The sequence below is a fragment of the Halichoeres trimaculatus genome, unplaced genomic scaffold, assembly GCF_033239565.1.
Source record: "Halichoeres trimaculatus isolate MK-OKI-2021-1 unplaced genomic scaffold, fHalTri1.1 fHalTri1_scaffold_18, whole genome shotgun sequence".
Lineage (NCBI taxonomy): Eukaryota > Metazoa > Chordata > Actinopteri > Labriformes > Labridae > Halichoeres > Halichoeres trimaculatus.
Genome location: NW_027437196.1, coordinates 6505782 through 6525955, shown reverse-complemented (window position 1 = coordinate 6525955; position 20174 = coordinate 6505782). Strand labels below are relative to the sequence as shown.

General features: G+C 39.9%; 2 protein-coding genes across 2 annotated transcripts in view; one reads left to right on the top strand and one right to left on the bottom strand.

Annotated features, from left to right (window-relative positions):
* The window catches only part of lyrm4b (LYR motif containing 4), a 35306-nt gene extending 20806 nt beyond the window's left edge, over positions 1–14500 (bottom strand). The window contains exons 1-2 of the mRNA XM_074693532.1: positions 14358–14500; positions 3377–3497 (exon numbers count right to left, since the gene is read on the bottom strand). Of these exons, the coding sequence (XP_074549633.1) occupies positions 3377–3497; positions 14358–14446 (210 nt within the window). The 5' untranslated portion in view covers positions 14447–14500. The remainder of the gene's footprint in view (positions 1–3376; positions 3498–14357) is intronic.
* Positions 14501–14664: 164 nt separating this feature from the next.
* The window catches only part of fars2 (phenylalanyl-tRNA synthetase 2, mitochondrial), a 148239-nt gene continuing 142729 nt past the window's right edge, over positions 14665–20174 (top strand). Inside the window, exon 1 of the mRNA XM_074693620.1 lies at positions 14665–14707. The gene's annotated coding sequence lies outside the window, so the exon portion shown is untranslated. The remainder of the gene's footprint in view (positions 14708–20174) is intronic.

Here is a 20174-nt window from a genome sequence, read left to right as displayed (position 1 = left end):
ATCCAGCCAAAATGGCCGAAGGCTGTGTGACATTGCGGTGACATTAAGCAGCAGTAATCAGTGAGATATGGCTCTTTGGAGGCGCACACACACTCTTTCTAGGACTTGTTAATGTTATGGCTTCACTTTATCATCTCGTATGTGTGTGTGTGTGTGTGTGTGTGTGTGTGTGTGTGTGTGAAGGGAGTAAATCCAGCTGAAGTGGGACACACACTGTAAACAGACTGAGGAAGCAGCTGCATCTATCCATCATACATTCAGCTTAACATCCCACTCTGCTTCCTCCTCCTCCTCCTCTTCTTTTCTTCTTCTTCTTCTTTTATATTTACATTTCTCTCTCCTTTCGCTGACTTGTGTCCTCTCACTTTGCTGGCGTCTTAAACCCTCTCACACACTTTCTCACACACTCTCATTAAGAAGAACATGCTGCTTTAGTTTCTCCTCCACAAACAGAGGCGGCTCTGCAGCTGCAATCCATCATCTTTACTCCCTAACTAACTTACAGAGACACACAGAGCTATCTGCTGAAACACACACACACACACTCACACTTACTGTTACGCAGGGGTGCACAGACACAATTAGGAGTGAAGTTTGTAGTTTGTCTTAACGCCACACACAGTTAGGGATGTAAAGACGCAAGGTCGCCCTGGAACAGCACATCGAGTCATACACTGAGAGGACGGTACTACAACGCAGTTCTGGAGATTTCAGGAGTCTTTGTTGTTGTTTCATCAAACAGTTACAAAATAAAAACTGTTTAATTGTTTAACCTTTGAATAAATTAGCTTCAGAGTCTCAGATGTTGCCGGTTCAAATCTTGACTAATCTGAAATCTGAGCTTGAGCAAGCTGCACAAGCATCACAACTTTTTGGGGCACAAACTGTGGTGCTAGCACCTTGAGAGTAGCCACAGTGATGTCACTCATTGGTCTCAGTGATGTCACTCATTGGTTGCATTATAGACTGTACATAGAGTGGACAACATAGCTCTGCCATTTATCATTCTACGGTTTTGAAGCCAAAATTCTCCCGTCACAGGCGCAGCCATTGTAGCATTTGTGCAGCCAGAGTCTGTGCAGTGGAGACTGTGAGGGATTTTGGGAGAATCTGAGTGGAGCTGGGTGACAAAAATAATACTTATTTTTTTTCTTTCGAGAGTCTTATCACTTCTTGACTCTACCTCCCGACATATTTTATGATCCCCGAAAAAATACACAAGAACGGCAGCTGTCAGTCATCATTAAACACTAGTTAAAGCCTCGTTTTTAACCTCTAATAACTAATGAAAACGAAACTTTTCAGAAAAAAAGAGGACTTGAATTCAAGACAGCCAGATAATATCTTCAAATCACCACAACAATCAAACATGAGAAACATTTCTACCAGGTGTATTAATTTTTTAAAGCTTGACCACAGCCCATCTGGAATGACTGGTGAGATAGATTTATTTATCTATACTGCAGCCAGCCACCAGGGGGAGCAGTTTTTGTGGAGACCTTACTTTGAACCGAGCAAGCGGACGTCCATTTTTTTTTACAGTCTATGGGTAGCATGGGAAAAATCAGGATGGAGTTATGTAACCAGGTTTGCAGGTGTATTTCATTCACCAAACTGTGTTCACCCCTCTGTCTCTGATATAACACACCCATAGATCCACACACACACGGGGGGGGGGGGAACCTAAAGCTTTCTCTACAGGAAGTGTACGTCTTCATGTTAATACGTGTGTGATATGGATTTATCCAGAAGCCTGTAGTGCTGCAGCAGGAGTGTAACCAGGTGCATATTCCCCCTCTGATGCATTTAATCCCTGCATCAGGGTGGGCAGGATACAGCGATACACTACCAGGCTTTGCAACACTATTAATTTTGACAGCAAATTCTGATTTAGTCTTAGTTTTTTGAACCACACAATATTTAGTTTTTGTCATAATTTAGTCATCTGAAACCTTTTAGTCTTAGTTCATTTTTAGTAGACTAAAAACCATAAGAGTTTTGGTCTTAGTCTTGTTTTAGTCTACCAAATAGATAAAGATTTTAGTCAGATACAATGTAAACAACCTAACTGTTGTGAAAACGTCCCCGAAACTGTGTAACGTTCAGCAAACTTAGTTCTCCTCCTGTGTAACTGCTGCTGAGGGGCTATAGACAAAGATGTTTACAAGTTTAGTTATGCAGTGTCCCATTGTACTGTAACAGCTTTGCTATTTGTTATGTGTTGACCACATGTGTGACCACATGTGGCCATCAGACGCCAGAATCTGATGCTGTTCAGATGTGTTTCTTGCCTTTTCAGCTCCACTCTTGCTCCTCTTACTATCTATGTTCTTGTGTTTGTACCATAAACTTGCTCTCATGATCCTCTGACAAGCACTGCTGCACGTGCTCGGACGTGTTGATAAAGTAACAAGCGCCTGTTTATTCTTATTAGGGAAAAAAGCTGAGCCAGGGACAGCGTTATCAGCGTCTGTGATACATTTCAGCCTGGTGCCACTCTGGGCCTTTAATCCTCCCAAACATTTTTGGCTTCTTTTTTTTTTTTTGGCCAAAATGTCAGTTATATTTCATGACAGTCTTCGTTATCATGCCTGACTTTTCGTTTAGTCTCTAATTTTTCATCAGTGAAAAAGTTTGCCGAGTTAGGCGCACACCAAACGCTGAAGGTCATGTTCCAAGGGGCACATTGCTACTGACCAAGAAGTGGACAAAAAGCTGCCTTGAGTTTGTTCAAAGCCGTAACAATAAGCCACAGAAGCTTCAGGAAACAAGATAAAGGTCATTGGTAAGTCTGGAGGCAAAAGAATGAAGCATATGTTAAGACGAACAACTAGCGTACAGTGAAGCATGGCGGCGCCTCTGTGATGCTCTGCAGCTGCTTTGCTTTCGGTGTGGTCAGGAATTCATCAGGTACTAAGAAATAGCTTCCAACAGGACAACGATCCAAAGTGAACCTCAAAATCAGACAATTTTAAAGCCACTTATCACAGGGCGCCATACGTATCGACCAATCACAATATGCCACAGGGTCACAGCCATCCCTTGCTGCTTTAACTCATGTCCGTGACTCCTGCGAACTCACCTTACGTTCTACTGATGTGTGTTTAAGCTCATTTGTGTGAGTGTGTGAGCGTGAGTGAGTGTGTAGACAGCATGAGCTATAGTCTCCCGTTGGGATTGGCGGAGAGGCAGCTGATGCATTATGGGAACAAAGTGACCAGCAGTGAGACGATTAGTTCATGAATGAGTGTGTGTGTGGGTGTAGGACAGGTGGTCAGTCGGTACACAGGTGTTCATCTGCATTCAAGTCAACCTGGTTAACCTGAGAGAGCATGCAGTGTGTGTGTGTATGTGTGTGTGTGTGTGTGTGTGTTACCTGTCTCTGTATCAGTGCCAGCGTCTGTCTTCCCTCCAACATCAGCCTCTCCACAGTCTCTGGATCCTGTATTGTCCTGTTGGCCCTGAAGGCATCACGCACCCGCCGCAGTGCGTAAGTCCTACGGTGAACACATGAAGAATTCCCTCATGAATTAATGTAACGATATATAATGTGTTAATCTTTTATTTTCCTACAACCACAACACCCACGTTTACTGCAAAAATCTCACTGTGGGAGTGGAAAATGTGTAACACTGGACCTCGGTAACCTCACACACAGACTTTCACTTTCTGCTGCAGCTCCAGGCCACGATGACCTCAGAGCGCGGACGGAGAAAGTAAATCAACTCAGACAAATTGGAAACAGGGAAGTATTTCTCTGGCAGGAGAAGTGAAGAAGTGTGAATGATTATTGGTTTAATTTTCAAATCTTTTTTTCTGGATAGAGCCGGGCCTCATTACAGCTGGCAGCTCCTCTGATGTGAAAGAAACGACAACATTGACCTTGGAAAGTTAGAGCGCTGCAAACTCATTCATCTTCTTCGTCCGCTTTCCGGTCTCCAGCTCATTTAGGATTTAAGACAGAACCAATAAAAGTGTGACCGATCTGATTTACATGCTGGGGTTCAACAGCCAGCAGCCGGCACACGAGGACATGACGGAGCAGGGACGGAGAAACTGGAGGGACGAAGAGAGAGGGACGAAAAACAATCAGGAGGAATAAAACAGGAAAACCTAAAGATGAAAGGATGAAAGGGTAAAAAGAATGAGTAGAAAGGGGGCAAAGAAAAAGGTAAAAGTAATTTCTGTAGATCATAAACAGAGATTACAGGAAATTGAACACAGGAAGAGAAGTGATGGAAGGAGGTGGGGTGGGGAAAGGATTTTTGATTGAAAGAAAAAAGAGAAGATATTAAAAAAAGATGTGGCAGAAAGAATGAAAGGAGTGATAATGAGTGAAAGAAAATTAAAGAAACAACAGGACCAAAAATAGAAAAGAAGGTAGAATCTAAATAAAGACATGAAGAAAACCAAAATGAAGATATAAAAATCTACATTTCAAGTTAAAAAAAAGGAAAAAATTGAAATGTAAAATTTTGAAAAAAAAGGGACAAAAATAAAAATAGGTAAAAACAAGACATGTTTGAGAAAAGGTCACAGATTAACATAAAAGAGCTTCATAAAAAAAGAGCTACTAAATACAAAGTCAAAAATTGTAATTAGATGAAAACAATAACAACAAACAAACAACCAAAAAAAAAAGAAAGAAAAAAAGAAAGAGATGAGGTTTAGAAGGTGGAAAAATGAAATAAACTAAAATCCAGATAAGGGGTTGAAATAAGAAAGAAGAAAAAGAAAAAGGAAAAGTAGGAAAAAGAAGGAAAAAAGTAGTTTTAACAAATACCAGAAAAATTTAAGCAGACAGTTTTGGTTGGGAAAAAAATTCAAAAAGGAAAAAAAGAAAAAAACAAAAATAAACATAAAAGAGGTAAAAAAGTAGTAAACATATATGTGGGCATGAACTTAAAACATGAGCAATCTAAACAAGTATAGAACACGAGAAAGAGGAAAAAAAGGGGAAAAATTGTAAAAGAAAAATGACCCCCATCCCCCCCAAAAAATAAAAATAAAATAAAATAAAGTAAAATAAATTAAAAATAAAAAAATAAAAAACAGACTAAAATAAACTTTAAAAAACAAATAAATAATATTGATGATAAAATTAAAATAAAATAAAAAAGATTTTTTTTTGGCCAAGCTAACCCAAAAAAAATGATTTCATAAATATGAGAAAAATATGCTTCAAAGAGAAGGAGGAAATAAGCAAATGAAAAATGAAAAAAAGTCAAATCAGACGAATATGATGATGGATAGAAAAAAAAAACAGGAAAGGTACAGAAAATATATTTCAAGAGTAGGGAAAGGATGAAATGAACAAAGGAAAGACATGAAGCTCAAAAATTACAAACAATAGGAGCAAAAAAAAGGAAGGAAAACAGACAGAAGTGGAAACATGTTTAATAAAGTTCGTCTTTCAAAAGTTTTTCCCCTCTCACTCTGAGGCTCGGTGGGGCTGGAGAGGAGGCGTTCAGGTCCTCCATCAAGCCTCTCGGCTAATGGACGCGGCATAATGAGCGCCGCCGCTAATGATCAAAACAAAGACGGAGGGAAAAACAACAAAGAGGTCAGAAAGTGCTGAAAACGATCAACAGGGAGGACGACGGTGACCGCTGGTTAATCGACCTGGAGCAAAGTGTCTGATCCGGACAGGAAGTCAGGAAGTCTGACAGAGAGTGAGGACGAAGAGGGATTAAGAAAGTTTGACCAAGACCAACTTCATCTGAATGTTTCAGAGATCAGTCAGCGACAAGCCGACTGAAATTAATCACAAAAGCAAAGAAACTACTTCTCAAGTTTGTGTTGAATGTCGGTTTGATCGTTTCATCATCCAGGAAGTCGTGAAAACTACCTGATTGTCTTGAGCGACACATCATCAGGCAGATTTGTCGCTGATTCTCTGAGAGAATTATTATTCTTTGAAACTTTGAGCGTGAATGATTTATCTGTGCGTGTGTCCCCTCGCTGAAAACTTCAGAGGGATTTCTCTCGTGTGATCTTTGAGAGATGAAAAGGAGGCGAAGAAGACGAGAGGAGGTGAGGAGATTTAAAGAGGGAGGAAAGTAAGGAGACGAGGAGAGGAGGAGAGGAGGTTTCCACCATCATTTATTCATCAGAAGCTTTTGATAACTCAACACGCTCAGATGTTGGTATTGTGTTTGAATAAGTCCACTGAGGAGACTCGTGATGGAGAAACAGTGGCGAGGTGAGACAAAGGAGCTAACTGAGCTCAGATAAAAAGATGAAACACCAGATCAGTTTGTTATTTGAGGTTGTTTTGTTGTTGTTCCTACGCAGAGATGTGACCTACTTCTGACAAAGCGCTCCTCCTTCCTCCATCACCTCCTCTTCCATCTCCCCCTCTCCACCTGTCTCAACACACCTGAGGGTTTCTGCCCGGCGGGGTTCTTCCTACTTTTAAGGGGGTGTTTTCTGACTCAGAGATGGGCAACAAAAAAAAAAACTTTCTCCACAGATAAATAATAAAGACGGATAAGAGAGGGAAACCCCAACATTTTTAGACTTTAGATCAATTCTTTAATAGGAGAAAAAATGTTTGGATTTGCTACAGACTTCTCTGTCAATATAATGTCTGCGACGCTATCAAGCGCTCAGAGCTCAAACAAACAAATAAATCCTGGCACTAGTAACGCATCCTCCATCCACTAGCTGGAGCTGTGGTTCTGGTTAATGTGTCATATCTCTATAAGACTCCCTCAATGGACCGGAGAAACAATAGATAGTCATCTTGCTTGGCTTGAAGTGAGATAGCCACAAAAACTGCTCCCCCTAGTGACAGGATGCAGTACAGGTCAAAAAACTCTGTCTCCCCATTCACTGAAGATTGGCTGTAGTAAAACTTCGAAATGTAAATACATCCCATAGAAATGTTTCTCACATGATGTGTCTGAAGCAGAGCCAAGAAGAGATTTGATCTAAGAAATAAATAAATTTGAAAAAAAACTTGGCAGAGGATGCTGTCATGGGGGCCAAAACACAGATTCCCTACTGCTTCAAAACTGAACAGTGGTAAAAGGCGAAGTCATGCTGACCATTCCATACGCAGTCTAAAGGCTCTACTACCTGGATGTAAAGAGGCATGTTTTATCTCTGTGTTTCTCTAGCATGAAGGACTGAAGGCTTGTGATGCTAGCTTTGCTACTATTAGCCACATTAGCAGAAGCTGAAATGTTCCATAGCCCGTTGGATTACAAGTTGTTTTTCTTAAGTATTTATCCAGCAATATGTCACGGTACTTTGACTTGTGATTAAATATCTATATTTCAACTCTTAATATCGATATTTTTGTTAAAAATAAAAATTAATATTTTGAGTGAGTTGGAAGGACAGTGCATCTTTTGCACCTCCACTGCAGTAGATGGTACCAAAGAGCTAATCCGCTGTATGTTGCCCATAAAGTGTATGATAAATATAGTTTCAAAGTAAATTCAAAATATTTTATTACTAAACTTGATGATCAACATCAATGTTTTCCCTCTTTTCTTTGGTCAGTTAGTTTAAAAATATTATAAGTTCTATTGTCACAGCAGTTTCAGTGACAAACTTGACAGTGTATGTATGAAACGCTGCATCTGACTTTGTTTATTTCACACACAATCAAATAGAAATGCTGTTTTTAAATCAAATAGTTGACTGGATAGAATATCGCTATATTTCACAATATTGTAATATTGTGATATTATCGTATCATGGCCCAAGTATTGGTAAATTGATATAATTGGAATAATTCAGGTACTTACATACGGCCTGAGCTCTCTGCTGTGCCCTCTAGAGGTATGTTCCTGTAAGATGTGCACAGTCAAGTGTGCTTGTAATCACATTCACAGTGCAGTTGACCAGCCTAATGTGTTTACAACAGATGCAATTAAAACCATTTATTTGCAGTCTGTGTGTTAATTCACTTATTAGTACAAAAAAAACTTGCTTTCTCTGTGAGTATCTATAGATGTAAATCTTACGAGAGGACAGCGGTTTCCTTCAAACAACACTCTTTGTCTGGTGTCTCCTAACCAGGTTTAGCTCAACTATGTTGCAAGGTGAAGCTGGTATTGCTAACTGGGAAATTCCTAACTTTTCAGCACAACCTAAAGCTGGGTCAAGTGATCAACTACGGTAGAGTCACAGAGCTCAGGTACAATCAGTTTGTCCTATATTTAGCCAAAGAATGAATCTCCAATGGCCTGTCAAGTCGAACGTCACCAGGGGGTCTCCATGCTGATTGGACATTGTGCAAATGATTCGCTGAAGATCAAATTTTCTAACTAATCAAGACAGTGGAAACTTTTTGTAAATTGCACTAAGTGTATTGCCTATCAGCTCTTGATAGACCTTGAATTTTAAAGTAAACCACTTGTGTAAATGATTATATTCTTACTTGGTTTGTACACATTATGTGACTAACTTGTTGTCAGAATCTTAACACCTGTTGATGAAAAGAATAATTGGCCTTAGAGCGTCCTTACTTCTGAGAGTAAATTAATCTGAGCAGAAACGGCTCTGTGTTTTGGAACAACTGAGGAAATAAAGATAAATTTTTCTCCCGGCTTTTTTTTTTTTTTTTTTACAACCTCTCATTAACATTTGTCTCATAAACCTAAACCAAAAGGTTTAATTGGAAGAGAGTTAATAACCTTCTTCATGTCAGTCTGAAGGTGCTCTGCTGTTTTATTAAAGTTAAATCATCAAATAAATTCCATGTTGTTGCCTTGCTCCTTGTTTCTCGGTCCCAAGGTTTCCCGTGTCTCCTGTAACTGTCTGTTTCATCTTTATCGTATCCTCTTGTGCTCCGTATCTCGCTTTATACTTCTCTAATGATTGCTGCATCCTTCACAGCCTCTGTTCACTTCACTTTATCCGTCCATGTGTCTCTTCTTCAATAAATCCTCCCTTGAGCTCATTTCATGCATCTCTTCGCTCCTTACAACATTAAGATTCCAGCTTTTTTAATGCTCTTCATCTATTTCCTGAGCTGAAACGACATCTTTCATATGTTCATAAAACCACAAACTGGATGGATTTGTGTTTTAAATCACATTTCAGATTCTTTGTTCTGCTTCCTGTAGCTATTAGCTGAGGTGTTGATTTAATTTTCCTGCTAAGTCTCCAAACTCAGCCAAACTCTCCCACCTCTCAGGAAGAGCTGCGAGCATCAGCTGCTATTGTAGTCTGAGTGAGACTGAGACAACAAAACACAGCCTGCAGCAACGTCTGGCATATTCAGGTCATTCGACAATAATCCAAGCGGCTCACCGGCACACTCTGTTTTTCACCAGAAACTGAGGCTTGGGGGGAAGGACTGCTCTCTGCGCTGACTTCTCTCTCATTCTTAAAAAATGATTTGACTCTGGTCAGAAGAAGAGGAGCAATCTGAGACTTCAGCAGTCCCTGAAACAGAGAGGAAAAAGTTGAGTCTGGATGTCTCGGATGCAGATCCTGGTCAGGGCTGCGGTGCATAAAGAGGATGACTCACCAGCTCTGTTTTACATTCAGTGTGGGACACAATGATCTGCCTGCTGCACAAGAGTGTAACAGGTTGTAACCTGCTCAGAAAAGCAACAGATTCACTGACACACACTCTTCCATATTTCACCAAACTTGAATTATAGTAAGAACTCATGAGGTCTGTGACGGGGCAGACGGCACCGCTGTCCCATCTCTGGGCAGACGGGTTTATTTCATTTGGTCCAGCAGCAGCACAAGGAAGAGACGGAGGAGGAGGAGGAGGAGGCCATTCCTCATCTGACCGCTCAATAATTCAACACAGCGACAGTCCGCGAGGCGCGCAGGGAGCGATGGCTCTCTGAAGTCCGTGTAAAGAGGTGTGTGTGTTATGACAGCTGGAAAACACTGTCCTTATCTCACCCCTGCCTCAAACACAAACAAACACACACACAGTGACCTGACTCTCCAGTGATGATGAATGAGATGTAAAGATTATAGATCCGCTCTGCAGGGCTTTTCAACTTTGTTGCATAAAGTGAATTTTAGAGATGTCGTGTGTGAACCCAGCGGCGTCTCATATTCATCCTGTAATGTTCCATTTAACAGCAGCACAAACACTGATGAAGGTTTTAAAGGTCAGATACAGAACAGATTGAATACAGAACTCTGGCTACACAGACGAGGAGGATCTGAAAGTTCTGCATTTAAACATCTTTTTTTTAAAGTGATACTCTGGGATGGAACAAGTTGGGTCCTATCACAAGGTTAAGGGCAGAAATTACCCCTACAGCAGTGTTTCTGTGCAGCAGAAGCTCAGGGTGCACGCTCCAAACACCCCCTCCCTGCTCGTCAGCCAGTTTCCTCTGCACTCAGACGGGGCCATATTTTACTTGACCAAAAACACAAATAAACGGACTCCCACCGAAAAAATCTGATATCGGTCTGCATTCACGCTTTATTTAGAGAATTTTCAGCGCGTTACTTCCACACAAAAACACCACTAAATAAGTATGGAACCCCAAAAGATTCATAATTAAACAAATAAAAACAACATTTTGAAATAAATACCATTTCGATAAATAACAGACAAATACATAATATGGCCATTTAATTGTGAAATAAGGCAATGTTATTATGAAATATGTTTTGTTATTCTTTAATATCGAATCATTATGATAAAATATTTCATAATGATTATTTTAACAATTTCATACTTTTTTAAATAATTATTTTTTACTCATCTTCCATGCTTTTATAAAAAAAAACATTTTTAAACAAAGTCTTTTTATTTCATAATGTCCTTTTTCATCAGAATGACTTGGTCTGTCAATCAAAGCTAGAGGGTGGGACATGTGCTAGCATTTGGTAGCGTCGTTGCTGGGCTGTTGTTTTGTGAACTTCCAGACACCACCTCATTAAAAACACGCTGCTGCTGCTGAAGTCCTCTCTCAGGCTCAGGTCTTCTGCTGGTGTCCAACCGATTTGCAACTTCCCTGAGCAACTCGGAAACTGTCTTCTGTTCTGCAGCCATTCTTTCTGAAGGGTAGCATGCACTCCTAGTTTATAAGCTTTTCTAGACTTAGCGTCTTCACGTTTGAATCGATGTTGCAAGTGCTGCTGCAATGTCTGTGTATAGAATCAGCCAATTACTGAACTGGCTCCGCCTTTAAGCTTTGATTGACAGAGCAAGATATTATGCTGAAAAACGACATTATGAAATAAAAAGGCGGTTGTGAAAAAGAACATTTTGAAATAAAACTGACTTTGTAAAAAAAACATTTTTTTTATTTTATAAAAGCTTGGAAAATGAATAAAAAGTAATTATTTTAAAAAGTATGAAATTGTTTAAATGATCATTATGAAATATTTAATTATAATAATTCGATATTAAATGATAATAAAACAAATTTAATAATAACATATTTCACAATTTAATTGCCATATTATATGTTTGTCTGTTATTTCATCAAAATGGTATTTATTTCAAAATGTTGTTTTTATTTATTTAATTATGAATCTTTTGGGGTTCCATAAATAAGGCTCTAGTTCTCATCGTGTCGTAAAATGGTGCTACCTCTGCTGCAGAGCCACAGCTGGCTACGAGGCGCTCGCCGCTTAGTGTATCAGTTCGCGCGCACAGCGTGCCAGATATAAACAAACGCAGGTAGTCTGCCAGGATGAAGAGACACGATGAGAACTAGAGCCTTCTTTAGCGGTGTTTTTGTGTGAAAGTAACGCGCTGAAAATTCTCTAAATAAAGCGTGAGTGCAGACCGATATCAGATTCTTTTGGTGGGAGTCCGTTTATTTGTGTTTTTGGTCAAGTAAAATATGGCCCCGTCTGAGTGCAGAGGAAACCGGCAGAGGAGCAGGGAGGGGGTGTTTGGTGCATGCACCCTGGGCTTCTGCTGCACAAAAACACTGCTGTAGGGGTAATTTCTGCCCTAAACCTTGTGATTGGACCCATCTTGTTCCATCCTGGAGTATCACTTTAAAGCTCGTGTTCATCCAGTAAAGTCTGAAGTTACTTTCAGCTTCAGCAGCAGCTGTACAAACTGATGTCCAGTGGAAAATCACGATGTTTGACAGTTTGTTAAGAAGAATAGACTGAATCCTGACTTGAGTGGCAGGACGCCTGAAGAATAATGAGGTCAGGGATCAGGTCCAAAAACAGGCTGTAGACTCTGAATAGCTGAGTTTACAAGAACAGACTCAGTGAAACACAAAGAGACCTCTCTGTCTGACACCCTGCTGCCCACTCACTGCTGCAGTACAGTAACAATAAAACCCCTGTCATTTCTACGAACAAGGATATCAAGTTGAAGCAGCTCAACAGTCGGGTTTTCAGCCTGAATCTACTGCCTGCAACGTGAGAGGTAGCAGCAGTGTATGAGTGAGCTCTGCTAGTGAAAACAAAGCTGGGAAACAAGCAGAAAATTAGGGACGCACCTTTATGAAATTTTGGCCAATACCGATCAGATATTAGTATTGCTGTTATGACCAATAACTGATTTTTACAGATATCAATATTAGTAAAAAAAAAAAAACTAGAGAGAATCTCAGAGAGAAAGAGTGTCACAATTGTGAGAAAAGACGATCATGGAGAGGATCAAACGATGAAGCGCCCAAGATGAACGCAATCAAAATGTATTTTGTCTGTTTTTTGGGTCAAAAACAGGAACAGAGACATAAAAGAAAGGAACCCTTTACACAGTCATAGAAAACAATAAATTTGAGGTCTTGAAAGATGCTCTGAAAATGGCCAGTAGCTAGTGAGTGAATACAGTTTTTTTAAATGTCATTTTTTTAACACATCGGCCAATATATCGTGCATCCCCACAGGAAATGATTTGTTATTTTTTTAGCTGATTCCAAGCAGTCACATCCTAAGAGAAACAAAGGAGTGGGATTTGGACAAATATTTAAAAAAGTAACAGGATGCAGTATTTTGTAATGTGTGCTGTGTGTCTCTGGTCTGCTCTCTGTCACACCTACAGCTCTCACTGAGCTCTCACACCAGGAAACTGCTTCTTTTATACCTACACAAGAACAGTATGTACATTTCACCTTGTCTTGAAATGTACAATATATTTCTACGTCTCTTTTGCATGTATGAAGATGTATGATGTGAAAGCTCGCCAAAGGTGACAAAGCTTACGTGCCAACAACCTGCTTCAACACTGTTGTTGTATGGAACTATTCTAAACTCTTATCATTAAGACCAACCAAAGGTGATGTAGTTAAAGAAACAACACTGAAGTCAATGCTCTCAATAACTAGACTTTTCATAGAGTTACCAGGAGCCTCACTGCATTACACCTGCTTTTATTTCTTCTCACATGTAACCGTAACTAAACAGCAAAGCTTCATTAGTCACTCAGGTAAAAATGCTCCTCGCTAATGCTACTCATATTAGCTTCACCACAAACGACATGAGATTTGATCCACAAAAATGTTCTGTTTCTCAAAAAAAAGAAAAGAGCCTCAGGATACAGCTAAAAAGTGAATTCTTGCACAAAAGAAACTTAGTGTCGTCTTTTATGAAAAACAAAAGAGAGTGTGAATGTCAACGGTACAACTGTACAAAGAAAATTAGCATGAAACATCAACATTTTGCATATCTGAAAATGCAGTATTGTGCATCCATAGTGTTGAAGGTGTCTGGTATTAAGAAAGCTAATGATACAGTACTCTTTCTGTGTCTCTTGGGTCTCAAACAACATGTTAACACATAAAAACTGTACAATCACCAGGCAACCCAGATTAATAATTAATTAGTTAAAATTCAGCATTAAAATTAAAAAGCTGGACATTAACCAAAGCAAAATTAAAAAACAAAAAAGGTTTATAAAAATTGCAAACCAATACAAGCCCAGTTATGCATCACAACTGTGATGGTGAAATATCACATATTGCAAAAACAAGTGCAGCTACAGGCATTTAAAAACACTGCAATGCTCCTTTAACCTCTCCTAACACTATACTAAAGACACACTTAAATGTGTGTAAGTCATGATAAAGAAAACAGAGCATCAACACAGCCTCAAAACCTCAACACCTATCACTCACTGTCAGCAGCATTATGAGTCATATGGTGCGTTCAGGGACATGATTCTGTACTAACGTGTGTTAATCTTTTGTAAATGTATCTTTTTATGTACTTCATTATCTGTAAAGTATCTTTCAGCATTTTGAAACTCGCTATATAAATGAATTGTAACATTATCGTTGTTGCTACTAAATGTTTTGCCCTGTAATCATTGAGTAACAGTTCATGACTCTGACAGGCTGGGTGATGTAAACACAGCCGTTAGCCGCTACATTAGCATCCCCAGCCGTTGACAGTCAATTTAAAACGCACAGGAGGTAAACTCGGATTAGTCAGGTATCACGTCTTACCTGTAATTGTATGAGGGGAACTTCTTGCTCTCTGTCAGCATCATTCTGTAAAGAGAAATCACCTGAGAGCGTGTGGACGCCGCCATCATGGTGCTAACAACGGCTTCACAACGCTCAGGACCCTCTGTGGCGCGTGACCGAGGCGCGCCTGTTCAAAATAAAGAAATTCACGAGTCATTTTTATCTTGTAAATCAATTAAGTACAAACTGAAATATTGTTCTAATAGTATGATTATAGGAACAGGTGACACGAATCAGTTTTGAATTTTATAACACACCAAGTTGTCCAGTTAGCTTACAGGCACAACTCCGCCGTCTAAACACAACTCAACGCTGGAGTGTGACAGGAGGTGAGTTAGCTTTGCTTACTTTAACCTCGTATATTTTCCCTGTTTGTGCTCTTCTTATAAGCGTTTATGAGCGACTAATAATATGAGGAAATAGCGCATCAGTCAAAAGCTTAAACTGGAACCATACTGGTCACATAGCGCTTTATTTCCCTCCAAAAGCCCCTTAGTATGGTGAAGCACGTTAGCTGTCCTACTGCAAAAACACTAACAAGAGTGCAGCTTTAAGAGTTTTAAGCTCATTTCAAGGGTTTTGTCTTGGTTTTCACCAGCCTAAATTATACAGCGTTTTACCTTGCGTTAATTTAAATGGTGCACTTAAATTGTCATGCATGCGTGCAGTCATTACATGTGTGCACAAGTGTGTGTCTCTCTCTGACCTTCCTGGTATCTAACTAAACTACTGTGACCTGGAAACCAAAGAAGTCAAAAGATGTCTTGCTGAAGCAATTAAGTCATCTTGTTGATTATATTGGTGAGATAATAACTTGTTCCCGCAAATAAGTTTTATTGTGAGCAAGTTATTTTCCTGTGTGCACAAAATTAAAAAAAAGTGTTTTTGGACATGAGGGGCTGCATCAACAAAACAAAACCTCATGTTATCTGTTTTTAAAAGCCCCTTTGAGTAACTTCAGGAGTTTTAAGTTCTGCATTTTCATGGTTAAACAGCACTTAAAAGTTGTCCATGTACAGCTTAAAATACAAGCAGGGCTCTGTGCCTTGTTCAAAGCAAGGTTATAATAGTTTTGGATTTGTTGTAATAGTTTAGTTATAGTTAGTTTTGACACTGTTTTTCCATAACAGTTTAGTTTTGATTAGACTTAGAGCGGGCATTCTAGTTTTTATTTAGTTTTGATTTTTGCAGCAAGGTTTAGTTTAGTTTAGTTTAAGTTTAGTTTCAGTTTTTTCATACCCTTTTAACCAGGTGCAGGATTCAAAAAGGTCAGAGTAAATATTTTGTCATACTGTTTATTTTCCAGTCCAACATAGTGCTCACTGCTTAGTCAATGCTGATACTGAACTGTTGGTTGCTGCCTTAAACACAAGAAAATAATATAAACTTAATATAAAAAATATAAACATAAATTACATAAAAAATAATATAAATATAAATTATATAAAACAATATAATATGAGCTTTAATGAGTAGAAACTTGGACTCTGTAACAATAAAGTCAGACTCACATGAAATTAAACTATTACAGATGCTCTGATTCATTGCTCCACTACATTTGGTTGCAGCACAGCGCACAGCCAGTCAGTGAAGTAAACAAACACGTCCCAGTAAGTCGCTATGATGGTGCTGTACGGCACTGACAACTGCCGAAAACTGTTGTAAAATTGGTTGGGAAAATGTGACGGATTGATCCAAATCCTAAAGGCTGTTAATATTGTCAGAAACAATAACTAAGGACATGTTTTCTTTTCTAGTTTTTATTAGTTTGAGTTAACTGGAATGTATTTTAAATTTTAGTTTAGCTTTTTAGTTTCGTTTTAGCTAACTATTATAACCTTGGTTCAAAGGCACTTTGGTAGTGCTCAGGAAATTATCCAGGCACCTCTCCAGCTGCCGCCCCTTTTCCAATCTTGGGCCATAGTGGGATTTGAACCAGTGACCCTCAGGTAGCCAAGCCAAGTCCCAATAAACTGAGCTTCCTCAGCTTTGATTCAGGGCTTTGGTGTGTTTTTTAGATCTCATTTAAAGCTGGTTGACATGTCATGTATTTGTTATTCCTCCATGTCAAATTTTGGACTTCAGAGCAACAGAACATTAAAGAAATTATCTTCACTCCTACTTTGACTCTTCACTCTTCAGTTTCTCTCTCTGCCAGACTCCACCTGATCTCTACATGTTCTTAAATTTGGAGGATTGACACACCCTCTAACTTCCTCTTGTACAAAAACAGGTGCTGGCTTCTTGCACTGGTCATGCCTTTTGGACCCAGAAGTGGTCTTGCTTGTTCCACAGAAAGGAAAAATATTGCAATTCTAGTTTTCATTTTGGTACCGAGCAGCCTTTTCTGGGGCCAGTGCTGTCTGCATCTCTGTTGCTGAAGTTGGTGGAGTGTAAGATTTTTATTTTACCTCACATTAACTAAAGAAACACACCTGACCACACAAGAGGTCAGCAACTTAATTTATTCTGACTTCAGTCAATATTTGCTTTTTCACATGGTCAGGTGATCAGACATGGAGACGACAGGTTGAGAACGGTTTGTGTGCTTTCTGCTGACCTTTGACCCCTGGGTCAGCTGGGTCAAGGAGGAAGGCCAGAGCTGATTGAGAGGAAACAACACACACACAAAATTACTCAAGGCTTTGTCTGTGTGTGTGTGTGTGTGTGTGTGTGTGTGTGTGTGTGTGTGTGTGTGTGTGTGTGTGTGTGTGTGTGTGTGTGTGTACAGTATGCTCTTTAGGGTTGGATGTGTGAAAGGTCAGAGACACTTCCCGTTTGTTAATATCCTGCTGTCTTATATTATAAAGGTCAGTGGCACTTGTGTGTGTGTGTGTGTGTGTGTGTGTGTGTGTGTGTGTGTGTGTGTGTGTGTGTGTGTGTGTGTGTGTGTGTGTATGTGACATGACAAAGTGTGGTGGTTGCAGTTTCTGGTGTGTGGTGCTAAAAACTCTGTTGACATTATCGTCATGCCGCTGCTCTGGTCAGATGAGGGAGTTCCTGGCCTTTGTGCGTGTGTGTGTGTGTGTGTGTGTGATGCAGGCATTAATTTCTACCTCCCCAGGTCTCTTTTCATCTTGATCAACTCTGTCGCTCTCTCAATACTCTTTCCCCTCACTGTCATCGTTAATCACGCAGAATAAAGAACTCCGCTCTGTTCAAACTACCAGAGAATGGATAATGTGGACCATGGTCCTCACAAGTATAGAAGCACACGTGTGCGAGCGTCCCCGCAGAGCGGGCTGACTGATGGACGGCTCTGCAGGAGCGACAGATCAATAAAGAAGGATTTCCTTCAGTCCCAGCTGACTGGCCGGACTCTCTCCGTCTAATCGCAGCTCTCAGTCTGAATCCTGCAGATCAACAACGCGCTGCTGTTTCTGTCAGTGTTCACACCGCGCTCCTAAACAGCTTTCATCCAGCTTCAATCCAGTGTCACATCTGTTTCTTCAGACTCTAAACATGTTCACGAGGAGAGCAGCTGGTTTTGTTTACCGTTGGGATTTTTCACAGGAGCTCATGTCTTACTGTCTTTACTGAGAGGGGGAAAAACCTTTATCGTTAGAGATATGTCTCTTTGAATGATGCTCCACATAATGACACATTTTACATTGAAACATCTGCAGGGGCCTTTCATTTCTAGCAGAGTGTTGTGTTCCTTTGACTGTATCTTGATAAAGAACAATGCTCATTTCAGCAGGACGTGCAATTAGCATAGTAGCTAAATTTCATCTGAGTCCTAAAGCCTGGTTAAGGCCTCTGTAGATAATCGACGCTGAAGCTCATGGGTTCCGAATCTTTTCAGCCTGTAACCCCCAATATATTGATGCTGGAGACTGGCAACCCCCTGCTGTTTGAATACACAAACAGGAAACTCCAAAAGCACACAAAAACAAAAAAAGGCTGAAGAGACTTAACTTAGCTGATCAGTTCAGTATTGGACTACTTATGAACACATGTTGCTGTGATTGGTAAATTAATCTGCAGCCTCTGATTTTGAGGCTGTTAGCGCGACATTTGTTTTACGATGAAACGCAAAAGAATTTTTGCATTTCGGCCACTCGTCTACACAGAAACAGAGTTTTATCCGGCCTAAAACGCAAACTTTTGGAAACGGCCTCCGGAGCGGAATTTTTCTGAACGCTGCCGACACCATTGCCGCGTTAACAAGCCGGCGTTTTCAGTGGAACAGCTGACGTCACGCTCCGCTCTGTGCATGCATATACACCAGTACAACAATACCTTTGTTACAATCACTGCTGACTACCATGTTGTGCTTGTGCTGCTCAATCTGTTTAATCTGCTGACTGTCTTTCAACAAATTTGCATCTGTTGCTCCACTTTTGCTCTTGGCACTCACCAATACGTCAGATGATCGACCCAACTCTACTTCGGTGGGGATCTACCAAAAGCTGCTTCTGGACAAGACAGTTATAGCGCCATCTAGAGGCTTGGCATTCTTACTAGTTTACTACTCAGTGTTTCCATGCAAACACAGATTTTTTTTTTCTCTGTGTTTTTGCGTTTTGGGGTGAAAGGTTGTCCTGCAAACGCGGCCTCTGTTGCTATCCTGGTTTTGTTACCTTTGGGGGGTCTTCAAACCACATCAAACTTTTCCTGATTTCATGGTGTAAGTGGAATATTTTTGTATGTATCATTTTAATACATGATGAAACATGCAACTGTAGAAAGTTTTTTTTTTTTCAACTTTGAAAGGCATTTTGGGAACCCTCTATCAGGGTTTTGCAACTACCATTTGTAGAACTACTCCTGTGGCCTACGCAATAGGTCCATGTGGTATTGCAGTTTCAAAACATTTCTGGAATTGAATACATCAACAGTTGCCGCATGAACTAAGACAACATGTATTAGCTTTGATTTAACTCAACAAAGTTGTTAAAAAGTATTGTGAAGAAATGCAGTGGGGATGCACCCATATGAATATTTTGGCCAATACTAATATTGCTGTTATGGCCAATAACCAATGTTTACCGATATCGATAATGGTTAAAAAAAACAAAAAACAATCTGAGATGATGTGTCGAGGTAGTTCAGAGAAAAACCCCGAAAATGGCAGGCAGGTATTGAGTAAATATCGGTCCAATTTTACACATCGGCCGATTCCGATATGTTAAGAAAAATGACCAACATCAGACTGATATTGATATCGATATATCGTGCATCCCTATAATGCCGACTACAGAGAAACTTGTACCATAGCTTTAGGTTTTGTTTAGTGTATCAAACTGTGTCATCAGCGTACAATCTCATGTCAACATCTGAACAAGTGTGTCCCAAATCATTTATATTGAGGTTAAATGGGATTGGGCCGAGTCTAGAGCCTTGTGGCACTCCAGATGTGAGGTAAAAGGAGCCAAGATATGCAAAGTTTGATGACTCTTGTCTTAGTGTGGAAATGAATTGCTTTGTAGGAGCCTCATTCGTCCACACAGCTGTCAATCATGATGTCACATCCTTTTTTTACCACATCACGTAACTCACTCAAAGTAAACTTAACAGAAAAATGAACGCTGTGACATAAATCAGCATGATGAGAATCAACTTTTTGGACAGAGCTCTTTTTTTGACAAACATTTACTTTACCTGGATTTTGGTTTTAAGTTCGACTCGTGTCCCATCTGTTAACATGGAGGAGGCGGGGCTTATGAGCTATACCGGATACAGTCAGCAGGGGGAGTTCACTGAAATTAGTCGTCAAATCTGTGAAAGTTCTGATTTGAGTCTGATATGTTGGAAAGTCAAAGTGTGATTAGAGCTCAAGTTTAAAGGAACATT